The following is a 21,400-nucleotide window of genomic DNA, read 5'->3' as shown; positions in this document are numbered from 1 at the left end:
GCGCATTGTGTGCATACTGAAACTATATGGAAAACATTTGATATTAAAAATCTTGGAGAATACTCAGACTTATATCTCAAAACTGATGTGCTTCTATTGACAGAAATTTTTGAAAACTTTCGAACTAATTGTTTAAAAATATGTAAATTAGATCTACCGCACTATTTTAATACACCAAAATTCAGTTGGGATGCCATGTTAAAAATAACAAACGTAAGTTGTTATATACTTAAGGACAACTAATATTATTTTCGTACAAATTAGTAATTAATTACCGACATTGATATTTTTTTATTCATTGAAAAGGGAATTAGAGGTAGAATCACCTAATGCTGCAACAAATATGCTGAGGCCAATAATCAGTACATGAAAAATTATTAAAAAGATAAAGCCAAAAAATATATAGTTTATTTTGATGCTAATAATTTATATGGTTGGGCAATGACTCAACCACTGCCTGGGGATTTAAGTAAGTTGAAAATATTCAAGAACAGCCTCAAAATTTTTATAAAGTTAGCAGTGAAAGTGCTTACTGTTATATTTTAGAGGTTGATTTGGAGTACCCAAAAGAGCTTTATGATTTTCATAAAGATTTACCATTTTGTTCACATCATACAGCAGCTTCAGGATCTAAACAGACAAAATTAATGACAAGATTGTATAATAAAAAAACTTATGTATTGCATTATGAAGCTGTTAAGCAAGCCGTAGACCATAGATTACGAGTCACAAAAATTCATGGTGCTTTAAAATTTTGGCAGAGAGCATGTCTCAAGGAGTATGTTGACCTAAATAGTAGTCAGAGAAAAAAGTCTAGAAATGAGTTTGAAAAAATGCTTTTCAAACTATTTAATAATGCAATTTTTGGTAAAACAATGGAAAACGAGAGGAAATATATCGATGTTAAGCTCTTAGATCATTGGAGTGGACGATATGGTGCAAGATCTTATATTTCTCATTCTAATGTGTATGATTGATAGATAGGAGAATGTAATCTGAACGATAAACTGCGTTTTTTTTAGTATTATCGTTGGTTACTTTTATTTTACACATGTTTTTTTATTGTTCCTTATTATCTTTTTTTTTTTTTAAATACAATACTGCCTAAATAATTTTTTGACTTTGTATGTTTTGTGACTCATAGCACTTTATTATTTTTTTAGTCATAGTTTAATTACAATTAAATAAGAGCGATAAATAAAAAAAAATCAATTTGTTAAGAAAAAATTGACATTAACAAGTAAATAAATTAATATTTTTAAAAAAGTAAAGGCCTCGAATTTTTTTTTACTTGATGTTAATAAGCATTTCCAAACAAAACAAAATAAACCATATTTTGTCAATATCGACTGAAGGATTCAAGAGATGTTTCTATTTGTATACGTAAATGCAAACATCAACCTAGAAGAAAATTATTCTTTTTAATAAATTATTTTACAAAAAGGTACCCAGGAATTACTGATTAAATGTGCTCTTATTCTTTACTAAACGATAATGCAGACTTATCTATTTAAACGTGTAGAAACTCAACAAGTGTATATACTCTTTATTACAAAAAGATCTATACTATTCCAGAGCAGGGGACTTACCTACTAAAATAAAAAGTAAGTTTGTACCAATCTGTTAGTATACATGCTTGCGTGCGTCTGGCATTGCTTCGTGTCAAAGACAAAAGCATAGCTACTATCTAGCACGTCGGCACAGACAACTACCGCATTCAGAGATACTTTCCATTTATGTGCCCAGTGTACGTTTGGCGTTCAGCCACGTGGTGGCGTGTCGACACCCAACTAGCTGAGAGAATACCAAGCGCTTATTCAGCTTTCAGAGGAGCCAATTTCGTTCACTCACAAATCCGAGCGAACGCACTCGACAGGCCGCAAGAGTGTCTAACCGACACTGAGAATATCATACGTATACATACGTATTATATATGTGCATGGATATACATAATGTTTATCATTTTACTTTGAAGGGTGGCAGCATTGCTGTCGTTACTTGTACAAGAAATCAAATTTAAGTAATAAGTGTGAGACGGAATTTTTTTTATAAAACTTTATTTAATCAAAAATTCGTTCAATAACTTCTAATATTTTTTAATTCATCGCACTAGACTTTACAATAGATGCCTAGGGGCAACGTACAAACAATCGTTTTTTTTACAATCATACAAGGATAACAATCATGTAATTTTTGATAAGAGATAACTTTTTTTTCATTTATATTTTTGAAAACGCTATAAGCAAAAAAATGCGTATCGAAGCCAACTATTTTGAATGGAATGTGTAAGAAATATATTTCATCTTCTACTTTGCAAATTTCTTGCACTTTTCCAAATTTAGGATTATTTTCTCCGATACAAGCTACTATTACAGTTCCTAGTTTATATGTTACAACATTAATAAGTACTTCAGTTAAACAACATTTGTCTTTAAAAAGAGGAAAAAAGGAAGAAATAATATTATTGGACACGACAGGACCATATTCGATAATCATTTTTTTGTATGATATAAAAGAATAATTCATTAATTTTAAGAGATACCTAGTAGCGATAGTTTTTAAAATATTTATCCTAGAACTTTGAGCTTGTACAATTGCTTTTAGCTCTTGGTGCTTTGATTCAAATCTCAATCCAGAAATTTTTATCGGAGGACCATTTTGTAATATTATACGAATATAATAAATTAGCAGATGAAATTTTGGTTTTAAATGGTCATACAAACGTAACGATTAAAAGGCCAAGAAAACTAAATACCACGTGAAAACAAACTTACCCATAACGTTATGAGTAAATAAATACCTGTATCATACTTACAATACAATATGTATATAAAATGCTTTCCTATTTTTATAGAACTTGACAGACGTCATTGTCAGCGTATAAAAAGAAAATCAGACGGTTGCTCCAAATGGTCGCACTACGAAAAAAAGTGAAACATCAGAGACACTTCAATTTGTCATTGGAGACACTTGCTGATGTGCTATTCATGATCAGTGAACTTAAAACCCTACACAACAGTACCTCTATCGCGCATTGTCCTGCATCTTTAGAAGATGGCAGAGAAAGAAAAATTTTGTTATATTACAAATAGTAAATTAAGACTCAAAAACAATACTTTAAGAAAAAATGTGTCAACAAATGAAAATGGAACAGATACAAATAAAAATTTTATTCACAAAAAACAAAAAATTATGAAAACAAGTTGTTTTAGTGAACGTTTTCCTACAGTAATGAGGTTAATCTATGTATAAGCACATATATAAGAGCGCCGATAAACTGATGCAGCCAAAAGATATCAGGCCCATCTACCCATGTATTAATCAGCAGGTACATAGTTTCACTTAATGACGTAACTTACGGGGAAGCATGTAAGTCACTCATGTTAAGATAATGCAACAGACTACTTTAAACATATACACGTCTAACACTTGAAGTCCTAATCCCCTTTTCAAGCCCTCTAAATATACTAGCGTGAAAGTCAATACTGTTGTATTTTTTTTTTCTTTCAATGTTTAAACTTTACGTTGACGATCCTTTTTAAGTTTTTTAATTTGATACAAATAGTAATAAGATTTAAACACAATAGATATAATACAGAATTACGCGATTAATAAATGATTTTTTTAACTTACAAACGTACTAAGTAATACAAAGCAAAACCAAATAATATTTGTTGACATGTTTTATGCTCGTATTAATAAATTAAGCATGGGTATCATTAGGTTCCTAAAAATACAGAGAAATACGTTAATACACAAGTACGTCTATTCAAGAAATTAGAATACGCACAGGTATACCTTCGATAATCTATTAAATTTGAGGTGAACCTAAAAAACTTATGGGTTTCGAGTATTGGATCGAATTTTATTTTTTAACAAATAACTAATGTTTAACAAAATATTTCTAAACTGAACGTTAACTATGTGTATTTATAATTGCTTTGACAGAATCAAATTAAGTAATTTAAATTATTTTTGATACTAATTTTTCATAATATGATGATTCTCAATCTAACACTTGAACCAGATGCAAGTCAATGGTGTAACTATTACTCTCAGTGGGAATGTATACAGCTGAATGTTCTTTCATTTTTCTGCAACTATTTATATGTCCTCTAATACGAATGGAGAATAATTTTTAGGTTTGGGCTACATAGCATTTATTATAGCTATGACACTTAAATGGATGTACGAAGAATAATATTCCAAGGTCATCAATTTTATCTTTACCTAAGTTGTATTATATTTTCAATTAATTTAAAAGTTTAGAAGTATTTTTACCATTTACTTAATTAAAACAATTCTGAAGTACTGAATCCCGATTTTCTTTTTTTTTTTTTTTCAATAAAAAGATTAGTACTTTATATTTTTTACACATGGTCTTAAATACTTATTTATAAATTGTATTAAATATTTGCCTGTAAAATCTCTATAACTTTCTCTAAATTTGCTTTCTGAAAAAAGTCAGTAAGTTTTAATGCTTTGTTAAATAAAGAAAGAATCATGCTAAATACTTGTGATGTAGAGAAATGAGAAATAGAATTTGAAACCGTATTTAATATGTATCTTTCTGGTACCAATTATTAATAATGTTACATGTCCCAATGTAAGGTTGTATTCAGAAAATTTATTGAATTAAAATTTGGTTCTCCTACTGTTAATTTAATAAGGTCATGAAAGTAATTTGAAATATTTATAATATAACTAGACTTAGCATACCGTATCATGCTTCTGCGTCATCGACATAATTTTTTAAATATTTAGTAGGTAAAAAAAAAGGTAATAGATAACTAATTTAATTATGCATTACACTATCAACTGACGTTAAGCTATACTGATTATTAAAAAAAAGAATATTTTTTAGAATGGATTTAATTATCTTGAAAAATTCAAGAAGAAGGAAATGAGTTATCAGTGTCGATACATGTCATTGTCTTTCTATAGCTTCTCTTATTATTTAAAAATGTATGTTATCAAATGAGGCCACTACATCAAAGCTTACTAACAAAGAACTGTCTAGGATTTTAAGATTAGTGATGCCTTTAACAAACTTAAAACTATTTTGAATGTTGTAATCTAAGAGTGGAAAACTGTCTTAAAAAATTTTGTAACTTACTTTGAAGATTAAGTTGTTTAATAAACCGATATAAGACACAATAAGACTTATTTGATTGTAAGGATTATTTAGTTTGACAACAGAATAACTTCTAGTTAAATTGTAATTATTTTTCACATCCAAAAACCTTTTTTAATTATCACAGTACCGACTTCCGGAAATCAGTGTGGTGCTCACCTTTTTTAAATAATGTACTGCCTCACTTGAGGGATTGTTCAAATTTTTTCAAAAACATTTCTGTTATTCAAACTATTTTTAATTATTTTGAAGTAAGCAGATGTATGCTATATTACGAATGTTCCCCCTTCATCTGGAAGTGTTACCATTTTATCGTTTTTTTTTTTTTAATACGATACAATTTTCCAGTTTATTTTAAATTTATGTCTATATATATACTACTGGCATCATGCCCACTGCACGCAAACCCTCCAATTTTTGAATATCAGTTAAGAACTTCGTTTTTTCGGTTTGCCTTTTAAAATTAGGAAAATAAAAAAGTTTTTCTGAACTTTAAACACTAACTATTTTTACTAACTCCGTCGGTAGTTTTATAAAAAAAGTTTGAGAATTTTAATTAGTCGTTTTTCTCATAAATAGTATCTCATTATTAATGCAGATTGCTAAATTAAAAAGAACTATTGTTTTCATAAATAAAATATCAAATTTAAAGCCGTTAATGCTGTAAACAGACAATTCGACCCTTCATTATCCCTTGGCAGAAATTCAAGATCTAATTCTAATGGACATTACTTGGGGCTTTGAAATAGACTTACTAAAATAATTTAACTCAGGTCTGATAAGCCCACTAGACGTCTAATACTTTTAACAAGCTTACTAGACTTATCAGACTTAAGTGTTATAAGCATTTTCAACATGCCTGCTATTGTAGGGTATACATCTATCTTTATCGGCTAACCCAAAATGTAACAATTAAATACCAAGTAACGACTAAATATACCAAATACCATTGTATTTTAACTACAATATTCTAATTAAATCATAAAGTTTTCATATTTTCTTACAAGAAAAAAAACAAAATAATTTTAACTTTGAAATTTAAATTGATTGAATAATTAAAAATTTCTTTTGTCTTACTAATATATAAAGCAAATTCACTAAAACCGTTGTAATCGCTAACCGCGAAAACTACTAAACCGATTTTGCTGAAATTTTGCACACTGATTCATGATACTTCCTAGATGGTTTTAGTATAGTTTTTATCTTGAAAAATTTAATAACAATAGCAATAAATGAGCTCAAAGTTTTTCAAAAATACGCCAGCTTTTCGCTTTAGTTCAGTAAAATCCGCTAGGTGGCGTCAACATAAAATCGATGCTACCTGCAACAGAATTAAATAAGTGTGGTTATATAACGCCAGAGCGTCTAGGTATCTGATGCATTCGTACTTCGACAGTACAACAAGCTGCATGGAGAATAAAGATGACAGTCTTACAGCTGGGTATCCCGGTTACGGACGACACTCTTCTGTAAGGAGGAAGGGACCTAGGTTGCCATTCACTCTGAATCTTGACGAGTGCGATCAAAAATAAAAATTAATTCCAACCGATGACGTCTCTGGCATAATACCAGGAGACATATCTAATCTGAGCACAGTCTGCACCAACTCTTCAGAGTAGTGTGGCAGTCCCACCATCCCACCAGGTGCAGTTAAAGAATTTTTGGCTACATATATGTAAGATATGGAAAACAGCTCTGAGGAGCACGGGCAGCCACAACGGCTACCTTCTTGGTTGTCGCGTCCCTAACGCGCTTAACCCGCATGTTCCCGTCCAACGATAAGCGGTTGGTTATCCGGGGAACGACCCAAAGACGAGATATTCTTTGGTCAGCGGCGTATCTCCCTCCATCACAGTCTCCGTACATCGAGACTCTCAGGGTAAGAATTAAGCTACTCGTAGCTAGCTCTTCATCATCAAAAATAATAATAAAAAATAGCCTAAAAGTCTCACCACTGGCGCTTTTTAGGGCCATTATAAATATTTACGTTCCCTACTTGACCATCAATTTCATCGGTTCTTTTTGGGATCTACCTAAGTGTAAACTACCTTGCCAACAAATACATTTTTACTACTATTTCCGGAAGCGATTCGTCGACTAAAAGACTATATTAACTTAAGACGGGCACTATTAAACCAAGTCAGCCATTCACTAGCAGATGTCACCTGTGGAGTTGTTCTTCACAAGGCTGGAAAACCCGGTGACCAACGACCCTAACTACCCTCTCAACTCTAAGCATTTAACCAGGAATCACTGATCCTCTCCAAGGTCTGCGCTGGGAAAACCTATAACAGCTAAGGTAAAAGCACCAGTACGTGAACACTTCCTAAAATTTCACCAGTAGATTGAACAGCTTGAATAAACTATTTTCAATTTAAGTGGATAAAAAAAAAAATGTTTCTAACATCCTTTGATCGCTCTTTAGATAAAACAAAATTTATATTTTAGTAAGTCTTTATACTCAACGAGAAGAAAATTATTAATTCGTGCAACTTGTATGAGGTGGCTTGTGAGACTGTTCAGGTACTGGTACCATTAGGTTTTACCTATGCCCAGTACTCGAACACATAAAAACGATTGAAATCACTGTTAATCAATAATAATAGTATGTCAAGCCAGTCGTTATAGTTTTCATAATATGTTACCAATGAAATGAGAAAGAAATTGTTCGATTTGGTTATTTGCAATACATAATAAAAATAGAAATCAGTAGAAGGCAGCTAACATAACCTCTCTCCCGTTTAATTAACATGGGATGTTCAAGTACTCGGTCAAAAATACGTATCGGTACCAATACCTGAACACACTGTTTATTTACTGGGTCATTGGAAAAAAAACTTTAAAATTAATTTATCAATTGTACACATGACCTAGAAAAACTTTTTTTTTTTTTTTTTTAAAGGAAAAAATATAAACTTACTGGCGCAATGACTGTTTTGTTGTTATTCAAATCAGAAATTCAATAAAAATGAGAAAACAAAGACTTTATGGAAAAAGTGTTTACGTACTGGTGCTTTTACTGGAGGAAAAAAAACTCAAGCCAACGGGACAGCCTCCACTGGACAAGTATCTCTAACCAATCTCCCCATCTAAGATCACCAAAACAACTGAATCTGCAAATAAAAAAGGTGCTTTAGACACCAACGTCTTCGACGTTATACTAGGAGACGTTGCAAAAGAGCACTACAACTAGCCCCAAAGCTTCGGACTTTGTAATTTTTCTCCCGATCAGTCTGGGTCTTCAACAGCAAGTCAGAGAAGATCACACTGAGGTTTCCAGGCAGTCACAATTGCTGTTAACTGCAGTCAAGAAAGAGTTGACTTAAGAAGCTCACCGGTCTTTTTTAGGGCCATCGGACGTCGAACTACCTTGCCAACAAATATATTAGAACTTAACAAAGTTGACAGAAAACAGCTTTTAGGGGTCACAAAAATTTTAAGCATGCCAAAAGTCGCAAGAGGGTGAATTGGAAGAAAAACTTCAAGTGTATCTAATAAATACAATTTTACTTAGGCGTCAAGAAACTGACGCAGAAAATTTATCGAGATTGAAACAGCAGCGTCAAAATCGACAACTAAAGAGTCCAGTACATGAGAGATCAGCTTTTTATTGTACCCTCACAGCAATCTCTGAAATCTTTAAAGATCCTACTTCAGATTTTTTAATAAGTAGAAAATGTATTTGTGTTTTTGTGGCAATAAAAACGTAGGGTTTAAGGTCCAGGACTTTGTTGCTCTGGTAATAAAGTTGTAAGATATGAGAAAAAAAATTTTTTTTTAATACCAATTTTTTGGGGGTTTAAAATCTTAACAGCTTTAAAAAATTGCCGTTTTCGTGAATTACACGGGAGAAACTGTAAATCAACAGCTCCTTATGGCCACCGATTATTTTATGGCATAAAGAACGCACGGTACTTTTCAACATAATTATTTTTTTGAATTTTTACACCTTATTATTTCACCAAATAAACTATATGGATTCCAAAAAAATATTTTTTTAATAAGAAGATTTTTTTTCTGAGAGTATCAGGAACGTGTGTAAAATTCCTAACTGAAAATGTTTCACATCACATGTCAACACACTACGGTGTTTTATTTAGTAAATCTTGGGCGAAGCCGACACGGGGGGCTGCTAGTCTAATACAAGTTACAAAGTCCTTAAAGAAAATGTTACCACCATGGAATTTAAGAAATCGATTACTTGTTTTAATAATATTTTTGGAGATGCTAGAGCAATGATGCGTTCTTTTAAGTTGGTACAATTTTTTATAAGTTTTTGTTAGAAAAACTAAAAAAAATATTTTACAAAACTTTTGGGTGTTGATGGCAAAAGTCGTAAAATTTTTTTGTATAACAAAATTTGTCAACTAGAAGATAAATTTTTTCATCCATTTAACATTTGAATGTCCAATATAGATGCTTTATAGCAGAATAAAAACACTTCAAAAATAATTTTTCGTATATAAATTTTCAATATCCTGTTTGTTTAGTAAAACAGAAACTAAAAAAATATTTCCTTAATTATCCATGAACAGAATGAAAATACTTTAATTATCAATGACATTTCCTTTAAAAAATTTAACTAAGTATAAAAAATTAGGTATTGAACCAAATTCAACTAATGAAAAAATTTAAAAATCGTCTCTTATTTGTAAGACAGGGTAAAGGAGAAATGTGTGGAATGACCTTTTAAGGGCACTTTATAATAAATGTTAATTATAATGGTGTAGGCTTTGCCCCATGCACACTCCCTACTTACAAATTATGCTAAAACTACAACTTTTTCTGAAAAACATTTTTATTTTAATTTTACTAAGCATAAGAAAAAAATTGTATAATTTATTTTTTAGTTGGCAAAAAATATATGGTGGAGTGGATCTGGCCAGATTTAGAGATCCATGACATTTTTTGTAAGTACTTGAAAAGATATTATCTGCATGGGGGGCTGAAGGAAAATTATGATGCTGCTTTAAGAAATATATTAAAGATAGACTTTATTTTTTAAATATATGCAACGAACCTCACGTTGAAATTGAGATATGCTCTAGAGTTGTCTTTGATTTAAGGTAAGCTTAAGTATCCCTGTCTAAAGCCTCCTGCTTGGAATTAGCAGTTTAGTTTTTACATGTTTGTAAAAATTCGAATCACCTAGGAAATATGCTGCTAGTACTGCTTTTTTATATACCAAAAAAAACTCTTTACGGAAATAAAATATTAGAAAATTTCTCTGGCTCTCCACAAGCTGCTAGTTTTGCCAATTCCTGTGTAAAATGAAACTTACGTTTTTTTTAGTAACCTTTAAAATAAGATTTTTATTTCAAATCATGTCAAATTTTCATATATTGACCTCTTCCACCTGAATTGCGCTATTTATATTTTTTTTCTTTATAGAAATGTCGCGCTTATTTTTATAGTGAAAATCACTGGAGTGCGAGAAACTTTGCCAATTAAAATTACAAAGCAGTGAAAAAAGTTATCCGCTTCGGCCAGGAGTCGAACCTCGGAAATAAAAAAAATATAGATAGTACAATTGAGATGGAAGAGGTCAATATATAATAATTTGACATTATACTTACCCATCGATTAATAACAATAATATCTATAAGATTTTTATTGTTATTATTTTTATCGATTTTGATTTCACTGTATCTAACATTAATAATGTGTAAGGAGAACAAGGTATTTATCAAGCTCAAATCGCACACTATATTTTTTTAAAGTCATACTAGTAATTTTAATTTAATTATTACAATTAAGTATGCCACCAACTGTAAGTTCCTTAGTTACAGGCTATAGAGGTCGCTACTTACTAGGGGTTAATTAACTCCTATTTAAATGGGTTGAATTTCACGGGTAGAAAAAACACCTTATTTTGTAGAAGATAGTTACAAAGCAGTGAAAAAAGTTATCCGCTTCGGCGAGGAGTCGAATCTGGGAAAGAGAAAAAATGTAGATAGCGCAATTTAGATGTAAGAGGTCAATATATAATAATTTAACATAATTTGACACAATACTTACCCATTGATTAATAGCATTAATATCTATAAGATTTTTATTATTATTTTTATCGGTTTTGATTACACTGTATCTAACATTAATAATGTGTAAGGAGAACAATATATTTATCAGGCTCAAAACGCACACTATATATTTTTTTAGTCGTACTAGTAATTTTAATTTATTACAATTAAGTATGGTACCAACTGTAAGTTCCTTAGTTACAGGTTATAAAGGTCGCTTCTTACTGGGGGTCAATTAACTATTTAAATGGGTTAAATTTCACGGGTAAAAAAAAACCTTATTTTGTAGAAGCTAGCCACCACTTTGAAATAATACGACTAAATAAGAAACGACACAAAACAAAGTATCATACAAAATGGACTCATTTAAGGGGAAGTTGAGGTGGAGGTGAAGGAGTTAGATGGGGGCTGAGGAAAACGGTGGTTGATTAAATAAGTACTTATTAGAGCTTATTTTACAAGTAAAACAAAAGAAAATTATCATGTTTAGGAAAGGAGATAAGAGGCTGGGAAGAAGTTGAGGAGAAAAGAAACTAGATGTTGCTTAAAAACCATATAACTGTATTATATAGGAAGATATGTGTCTATTTGACTCACAACTTTATTGCTAAGTTTATTCTTAATATGTTTCTATCATAAAATTAAAGTTTGTTGCTGTCTTCAATGCTTGTCACAAGTTGTCTGTTGAAACTCTTACAAAACTAATAATGATTCTATTATTATTTTTATAATTGATATTTATGCTCAAGTAAAATTTTCTAGTATACTCAACACAAAAACAACTTCTGGTGGGATATGTACATCAGTTAAGTTTTCAATTCAATTACTTTTAATATAGCCAATTTCTTTACCATCAGTATCGTTATTATTTGAGAACTATTATCGAATTCCTTCTTCAATTTAAAACTATTCATAGAGTGCTGTTGTAGGAAAAAATATTTTTCATACTTAAAGCATCTTTTTTAACATAAGAACGTTGAGTAGGCCCTTAGTAAGAAAAATAGAGTTGATACCTAGTGCGCATCCAGCCAGAGCAAGCACAAGGAGTCCCGTGGACTTGGTGCTTACCCAAGAGATGTGCATCATCGGGTACGAAAAATACATTTTTAAACATTTTCAACTGTTTGATTCTAATCCTTGAAGAAAAAGATCTTTTACATGATGTAACATTTAATACCATAGTTCAAATATTACTGTGGCAATCAAAATGAGCTATTTTAATCTTGCATGTTTGTTTTAAAAAACGCATCTACAAGCAGCCGTATCTAACTCTTTATTCAATTTGTAGTACGTAAGCAAGTTATCGTTAACTTACCTACCGTAGACCACTTTGATTAAAAACAGTAGAATGCTAACATTAGTGAATAATTTCAACATTAAAGTTTCAATCTGCCGTTATGTTAATAAAAGTCCCGTAGTGATGTTTGAATGGATTGATAAAAGAACGTTGATTCATACAAAACAAGTATAATACGGAATCATACTGATGATAAATAAAATTGATAACTTTTAAACATACTAAGATATACAAAACAAAGTCAAACAATACGTTAAGAATGTTTTTTTAAACTGTGTTCAAGAGACTTTTTTTATAAATTTCTAAATTTTTATGGCAACAGGTTTTTTTACATTAAAAAAAAAAATGTATATCTAAGGTATGAATAATACAATGGATTAATTGCTTTACTTTGAGATTTACTAAGCTTCACTTATCCCTGAGAGGTAATAAAAAGACCTATAAATTAATGTATTAGATAAAATATCGGATCTAATTATTTTTGACATTATGTATACATTTGTAAAAGTGTACAATAGTGGAAAACGTGTGCAAGACCATTCTTTCATGCGAAGAGAGAAATTGAACGTATAACTTCTTGTCGAAAGTACCTTTGAAATTTTTTTTTAAATCATTGTACTTTTTTACGTTTCACACATTACAATGCAGTAAAATCATTTTTTCATAAAATAAGTCAAATTTTTTTTCCTTCTCTGTCCATCGCAAAAAAATCACTTCTCTTAATAAATGTGGTATACTCTCATTATTGTCAGAGCTTTAAGGGCAAACCATCGGTTTTATTATGTTCAGGAAACTATAAGACTTTATGAAATTTTTTTTATACAAGCTAGTTTATAATATAAGAAAATGAGGGTTGAGTTATTAAATATACGTAAATCTAGTATTTTACCTACCTCATTGGGACCTCCCCACTGTCAGTTTGTGTATGATTTTTTGTGAAGAGTAACTTCTCACGGCTTTTATGTTTTAGAACAATACTTGATGAATTAATTTGAAAATGAAATTTTTGTTTAGGTTCATGGGTTGAACTATTATTAGAATACTGTTCTTCCTCATGACATATTTGTGTCACTTTTTGTAAGCTATCAGATTCTGATAAACTACTTTCAGATCCACTTTTAGATAAAATTCCTTAAAAAAGTAAGGTAAAATAGAAATTATTTTTTAGCTTCAAAACGTTGGCATTTTTATTATTACTTTGATGAACAAACCTAATTCTTTCCTTGATGTGCCGATTCGTTCTTCGTATTCCCAAACTGGTTTTACAGTGACTTCTTCCTTGTTATGACCATTTCTATCACCTTTCATTTGAGTATTAATTGTAGTTTTTATTTTTTCGTTGATCTTATCTGGCACTTGAACATACTCTATTGTCCACATCTAATAATAAAAAGTATTCAGTTCAGTTAACAATTAGATTTCAAAATGGCTGTACTTTTAAAAGATAGAATAAATTTTTTAGTTCTATGAACTAATAAACTTACATAAGATTACGTTATCATTTATCAATCATTTTACCTACTAATTTACTTGATGATAATCGTTTTACATCTTACTAGCGAAGTGAAACTATTAGAGTATCACAAGGTTATCACTTTTTTATTCCTTTACATTATGCACGTATCTGAACTATACCTTATATGCACAGAAAAATATGATAGCACAAGTATAATTTTGATTTCAGCCTAAGTGTGTACTTGACATATTTACTTTAAGAATCATAGGACAGTAAGAAATCAAATGAAAAAAAAAAATTCATATTGTTTCGTTCTTGACTCATCCGTACAGCGTGATATTAGTGTGAGCCATAGACGAACACAACTGATACTTGCCCTATTACGCTTAGACATCATGTGATGAAAAGGCTGATACAGTGTGTTTGTCTACAGCTAAAATCGCTAGTACACCATACTGTCAAGCTCAACTAGTGTTCAGGAATGGAATCAGTTTAGTTCTCTTTTTTTTCCTTATTTTACTTTATTTCTAAAATTGAGTCCATGAAGTACAGATTTGGGCTAGTAGTAAAGTCGTACGTATGATATTATAATATTCTGTGTATGTAAGGTGTACTATACCCATGCAAGCATGAGGTGTAAGAATTTAAAAGTAATGATATCGTAAGACTCTAATAGTTTCCACATAAATTTACTCTAGATTTATTGATGATAAGCCCAGACCTGCTCTAATTTTATCTTCTATACTATCTTTTAATGCACTAAATCAAGCTTCCAATTACATGGTGTGTAAGTGTATTATAAACTTAGTCCTGTTTGCATATGGCTAAGACGACCAGCATAACGTACTAATAAGTTCAGCTAGTAGTTGAGAACAAAACGATTGTAATTGTCTTTTTCTTGTTCAATTCGTTATTCCTATACTTTTCGAAAGAAAAGCATTAAGAACAGATTTAGGATTATAGTACAATCGTACTTGTGTATGTTTATTGTAGTACATACACAAAAGGCGAGTAGAAAATACGCAGCGTAAGGCAAAATATTGTTTTATGAGCATTAAATGCGAGTTCTAACCTGAAAAACATTTTTCGCTTTCGTCCCTGAAATCAATAAAGAAACGTCGTCTCTTAGCTGAGGTATGGTGACAATTAAATTTTTTCAACTTTGTTGTTTTGAGCTGAAAAAATTTATCACAAGGTCTAGTAGTGTATAAAAAATTTTGATAGTTAAAAAATCCAGAAAAGTTTATTAAGTAGTTAAAAAATTGAGCGAAGTAAAAGTATTAGGATCCCATGATCTTCAAATGGGAAATCCCCTTGTGTTTGGTAGTACGAGAATTTTTGTAGTTTCAAGAAATGAATTCTCATTTTAGGATAGAACAAAAAAATTCAAGGGGGGGTATGACTAAAAAATAAAAATTGGTAAATAATGGACACTCTTTTACAAATGCAGAATGAAAATATGTATATTGATTATATATTGTTGAACTTCACTACTTAAATTATAATCTCACTATTCTACAAATATGTAAAAACATTCATTATTTGATAGCGTTTTTTTTAACCTAAATGGCTCGAAATTCTCAATTTCTATTTTTGATAATTATTTTAAGATTTTAGAATCCTCTAAACAAATATAATCACTAAATATTAAAACTTCAAGTGATGGCCATATACGTTAAATCTCATTGTTTGTAGTATTATTCTACTTCTGCTACTTTTTATAATGACAAAAGAAATTTGTAAAAAATCTCTTTCTAAAAAAATTTGTTTAATTTTGAAAGATTTATTACTATCACTATTTATAAAATCATTTTTCCATAATTTTCTTTTTGGATTTCGTTTAAAGAGTGAATTTTAACGTTGTCGAATTCTAATAATAATTGAAGTTATACATCTACAGGCACGTTATGCGCGAGTGTAAATCAACGATTTTAGATTCTGACCTAGGGAAAAAGTATGACGAAAATAGATTTTTCTTGATTCTCCCCCTTTGCCTCGCCCCCCATAACGTACTTACGGTTTCCTCTACACCACATGAAGCTACGCCATACATTTTAAATTTTATAAATTATAATAGTAATAATAAATTATTAACCCAAAAAGATCTCAACCCTACTTAATTTTTATGTTAATTTTTATTGAATGTATATCAATTTATTTGGTTTGATTCTAAATTAAATTATTAAATAATTTACTTAGTAGAATCATTTTTGTCTAAGTATTTTTTCAGAAAACTTAGAACTTAGTATATTTTAGCAAAGCACCTTTCCAATGTAATGATAAATATTTACTTCTATATATTTAATTTGTTATTTTTAAAGTAAATAAATAATTGTTAATACAATTTTTTTTATATTTTTGTAGAAAATTTTTAAAAATAAAAATAAATTTTTTTGTCTTATGAAAATAAAATAATAAATTATTGATGTGTTTTATTCTTTTAAAATTTTTCCATCCGTAATTAAAGTGATTTTATGACTTACGGACGTTCTTCACATAGCTAGTGGAGGAAAAGTTCAGAGAAGAGAGAGGAAGGCTAATGTATGCAGTAATGGTAGCAATTGTTTTTCTTATGTGCATGTACTCACATACATGCATTTACGCACACTTAATCTCCTCTTTCTAAATTCATATAAAAACGAACTTGTGGGTCACTTTGCAAATTAGATAGGTTTGTCTAGATATAATCTTTTATACCCGAAAAAATGGAAGATTCCTACAAATGATATAAATGCATTTTAACGTGATTCTTTCATAAGGTTACATGATAAATATCGATTTAAAAAAATGTAACATCCTTAAATAATGGTACAGTCCAACGAGCTACAAAGTTCGTGGGTTTTTCGAATGCTCTTTTAATAAACGTTTGACGTTTTAATAATATCTGTCAAAAAAACCTACGCGTGATGAACGTCCTGAAGGAACATTCACTGGCATAATACTACCCTATTGAAGAAAGCTATACTACAGGACGGTTTTTCTTAATTTTGTATGTACAATTATATTTTGGGTATTAAGTATGGACAAGGGATGTAAAAGCTAGCAATTTTATGTAAAATAACGTATTAAAATTTCAGACACCCTAGCTTTGCCGTTTTTGAGAAATAAATCATCTATTTAACACGTACTCTTATTGGATAAAGAGTATTTTACAGATTGCGATTTAAAAAAATTTTAAACTTTGGTGAAATTAAAGTATAACGTAAAACAGTATGTTTTAAACATTATATTTCAAGAACAGCAACCGTTGCTTCACCGTTGTTTAGTTGTAAAAAATTAAAAGTGTGTATTTAAAGATCCGTGAAGATGTTACAACGGAGATTTCACCACCAACTCAATATTGACGTACAATATAACCTCCAAACGTGTCTAAACTTATAAGTATAGATATACAGAGGGTTTCCGCCTCATGTAGCGTTGCTAAATTTATTTTCACTTGTCTGTTTCAGAAGACATAATGTATTTCAGAACACTCATTGACTATACATTGTGACACTACCCCCATAAACGTAGATGTCATAACGTAGCTGTAATAAGAGCAAGCTGTGCCTCTCTTACTGCTGAGGTATCATCAGGTAAATAATGCCTGACACAAAACGTAGCTTGATATCTTCAAAGTCTTTAAAAAAAATTAAAATAATCGTTTTTCTTCCCTAGTTATCCTTTAATATGTATATATGGACGTAAACAAACGCGCATAAAGTGTAATGTATGTATAATACGACAACATGACCCTAAAAAACAAGGAAAAATGCTGTATCTAAAAAGGGAAGAAAAATTAGCTATGTATAACAATTTTGACGGGCTTTCTAAGCGGGAAATACATTATTAAGGCACACTAATAAACACGGAGGAATGTACATACAATAAAAACCCGTACTATACATTAGTACAACTCTTTTCTGTAGTCTATTATAATAAAATTAGGTTCTAGTGGTGGTGTAGTCGGTAATGGTAGTGTAATTTAATGAACTCCATTGAGTCGAACTATATCTTATGCTCAGTAGTCTCAGTACTAAAAAATCCGATGAGCGGTACGGATTTTTTCTGTACCAGCATAAGAACTGACTCTGCCTTACATTTACACATACCTATATAAAATTATATGTATATATGTATATGTACAATGCACTGCGCGTGCCGTGCATTGTAAAAATATATGTGCGGTACACGAAATATTAAGACTCACTGTGGTACCCAAAAGTCCTGTACCAACGTCGCTGAAATACTTGTTCTAGCATAAGTATAAAATCGACTTATTAGCTATTTTTAATATAATCCAGGACAGTCTTAAAATATATGTGACTAGTTGTATGAAATAAAGGGCTAGTATGTTATTTTTTTATCCTCACCGTTTCAGTTACAACTTTAAATTATATGCACATTCCTCCGTGAAGAGGGGTTAGACTATGCACAAACATAACCTTAATTTTCTTGTTATGTGACTGTATCTTAAAGAGAAAAAATAAAAAAATTTTATGTCCTATATCATGTTCGGAAAATTAATACAAGCGTATACAAAATCTTTAAAAAGTTATTGTTACAACATAACCTCTCAAAAGTATAAAAACAGTCATATCTCAAAAAAAAAGCTAATTGGACCCAAAATAACAATTTTTACAGGTTCACTAAAAGGCAACTATATGATTGAGGTGCACAAATATACATGAGTTAGACTATGCACAAACATAAACTCAATTTTCTCATTTTTCGACGGTATCTTAAAAAAAAAACAAGAAAAAATTTCTTGATTTTATGACCATAGCATATTGGAAATTGAAATCGGACGTTGACAATATCTTTGAAAAATTTTTGTTACAACATAACCTCTGAAAATTAAAAAAACAGTCGTATCTCAAAAGAGAAGCCAAATAGGCCAAAAATGATTCCATGTATAGAAAATAATTATTGAGCTGCAAAAATATGTGTTACACGAATTTATTCAAATGATCGTAATTATTATAAAAATTATGAGTTATATCTCAAAGGCAAAGCTATATTCTACATATCCTACCTATAAACAAATTTGTTTTATATTCTCTATTATGTGTTACAAGACTTTTTGTCATGTGACCAAAACCTTTATTCTTATTATTAATTCTGAGTTTAGTGAAAACTGGTAAAGCACAGGTAAATTTTAAAATAGAATTGTAAATAAGTAAATAAAATAAATTACATTAAAAATTATAACTTCATAATGAAAAGTAGCCATGTCTATTGTTTTTCTTAATCTAAATCATTTTACTTTAATGGTAGGTAAAACTTTAAGAAATTTCAATTTGTCGGATATAAAAGTTTCAACAAGAATTTATTGTGTATATATTTGATGTCGTATTAAATGCATAAATATTACATTACACTCCTTTAAAGCAAAAGTAAAGTAAGACTTAAATTTCATGTATATAGTTGCCTAAGGTGTAGTCAAGAGTGACAATTTACGTGATTTCTGAGGCTTCTTTACATAATTTTATGGGCTAGATAAGATTTTTTACAAATGCTGTTCAGATAGAAAAAATTTTTGTCATGCGCCATAAGGTAAAAGTACCAGTGCGTAAACACTTTCTAAAATTGCACCAGTAGATTGAACAGCTTGAATAAACTATTTTCAATTTAAGTGGATAAAAAAAAAAAATGTTTCTGATATCCTTTGATCGTTCTTTAGATAAAACAAAATATATATTTCAGTAAGTCTTTATACTCAACGAGAAAAAAATTATTTATTCGTGCAACTTGTATGAGGTGGCTTGTGAGACTGTTCAGGTACTGGTACCATTAGGTTTTACCTATGCCCAGTACTCGAACACAAAAACGATTGAAATCACTGTTAATCAATAATAATAGTATGCCAAGCCAGTCATTATGGTTTTCATAATATGTTACCAATGAAATGAGAAAGAAATTTTTCGATTTGATTACTTGCAATACATAATAAAAATAGAAATCAGTAGAAGGCAGCTAACATAACCTCTCTCCCATTTGATTTACATGGGATGTTCAAGTACTCGGTCAAAAATACGTATCGGTACCAATACCTGAACACACTGTTCATCTACTAGGTCATTGATAAAGAAACTTTAAAGTTAAGTTATTAATTGTATACGCAACCTAGAAAAACTTTTTTGTTTTCTTTTGATAGAAAAAATATAAACTTACTGGCGCAATGACTGTTTTGTTGTTATGCAATTCAGAAATTCGATAAAAATGAGAAAACAAAGACTTTATGGAAAAAGTGTTCATGTACTGGTACTTTTACCTTAGGACGAAAGTACCTTGCTTGTACAAGTAGGTAGTATTGTGAAAATTTATGTTTTGTTCTGAATATCGTGACCAACAACTCATACAAGTATTTATACATGTATCATAGCAAACAAGAAAGTACGTAGAATGCAAAAGTTACGTGTAACATAAGTAGCATATTATAAAATATATATCTTCCTATATTTGTATTATACAGTGATTTTTGTGAGTCATTTCAACCCTCTCTCCTACCCCTCCACCCCTCTTCAATCATCCTCAGCCCCCTCCAAATGAGGTGAAATTCTGACAGTTTTGACGTAATTTTTATTGAGTTAAGTTTTTAGTAAGCCCCCACTCCAACTCTCCTTAACCACCCTTTAACCACTACTTAATTTTTATAAGCCTTCTCAGCCCCTCCACTACCTATCCTCAGCCCTTTTCTAAATAAGGTAAAATTACATTTGTTCTGATTATATTTTTATTCAGGTAATTTTTTATTAGTCTCCACTCCGCCTCTCAGCGCACCCTTATAATTTTATAAGCCAATAACTTCGTAACCCAATAAGCCTCTTCTACAATTTAAAAAAACTCCCTTCAGCCTACCTTCGGTAGCACCTCTTCATAAAGTAAAATTGTATCAGTAATCATATTATTCTTAGTTTGATTACTTTTTGCACTCCCACTCTCAGCTCTCCTTACACTTTTTAAGTAAACCTCTTAGCCCTCTCACAATTTGTAAACAGCCACTTTTCACTACTCTTTAGCTCTTCGTTATAATTTCTCATTCGAATGTAATAATTATTTTAGCTGTTTAATTTGTAAGCACATTTTCATGTTGTCAGTTTTTACCTAATTTTTATTAGATGAAACTCTTGTTCAGTCCCTTTTCGCCCGCTTCCCCATTGCTGTATAACCCAATAACCAGATAATCCAACAGAATTTGAAAGAACTCCCTCTAGTCACCCTCCGGCCGCATCTCTAAATGAGGTAAAATTATATCAGATTTCACGTCATTTCTAGTTGTATGACTATTTGCACCTTCTGTCTCAGCTCACCTTACAGTTTTAAGAATGCCCCTATTATTTTAGCAAATTAGCACTTTTCCACACCACCATTGAGGTAATGCTACGGCACACTGGTTTTCTTTTTCTAAAATTCTCTAAAAGCTTACTAATTGCATTATTACATATGAATAAGAACATGACATTATATTTTTATACTTAATCAATAACAACGAATAAACTTATAGAATATTG

General features: G+C 30.4%; 1 protein-coding gene across 1 annotated transcript in view; it reads right to left on the bottom strand.

The window, feature by feature from the left end:
* Positions 1–21,400, bottom strand: part of bchs (WD repeat and FYVE domain containing 3 bchs) — a 1,547,413-nt gene that overhangs the window by 176,102 nt on the left and 1,349,911 nt on the right. Inside the window, exons 42-43 of the mRNA XM_089597159.1 lie at positions 13,663–13,831; positions 13,345–13,582 (exon numbers count right to left, since the gene is read on the bottom strand). Of these exons, the coding sequence (XP_089453285.1) occupies positions 13,345–13,582; positions 13,663–13,831 (407 nt within the window). The remainder of the gene's footprint in view (positions 1–13,344; positions 13,583–13,662; positions 13,832–21,400) is intronic.

This window comes from Copidosoma floridanum, unplaced genomic scaffold (genome assembly GCF_036245765.1).
Source record: "Copidosoma floridanum isolate Cflo_tuat_1 unplaced genomic scaffold, Cflo_Japanese_pri ptg000030l, whole genome shotgun sequence".
NCBI lineage: Eukaryota > Metazoa > Arthropoda > Insecta > Hymenoptera > Encyrtidae > Copidosoma > Copidosoma floridanum.
The sequence above is the reverse complement of the archived record's forward strand: the minus strand, read 5'-3'. Positions and strand labels throughout refer to the sequence as shown.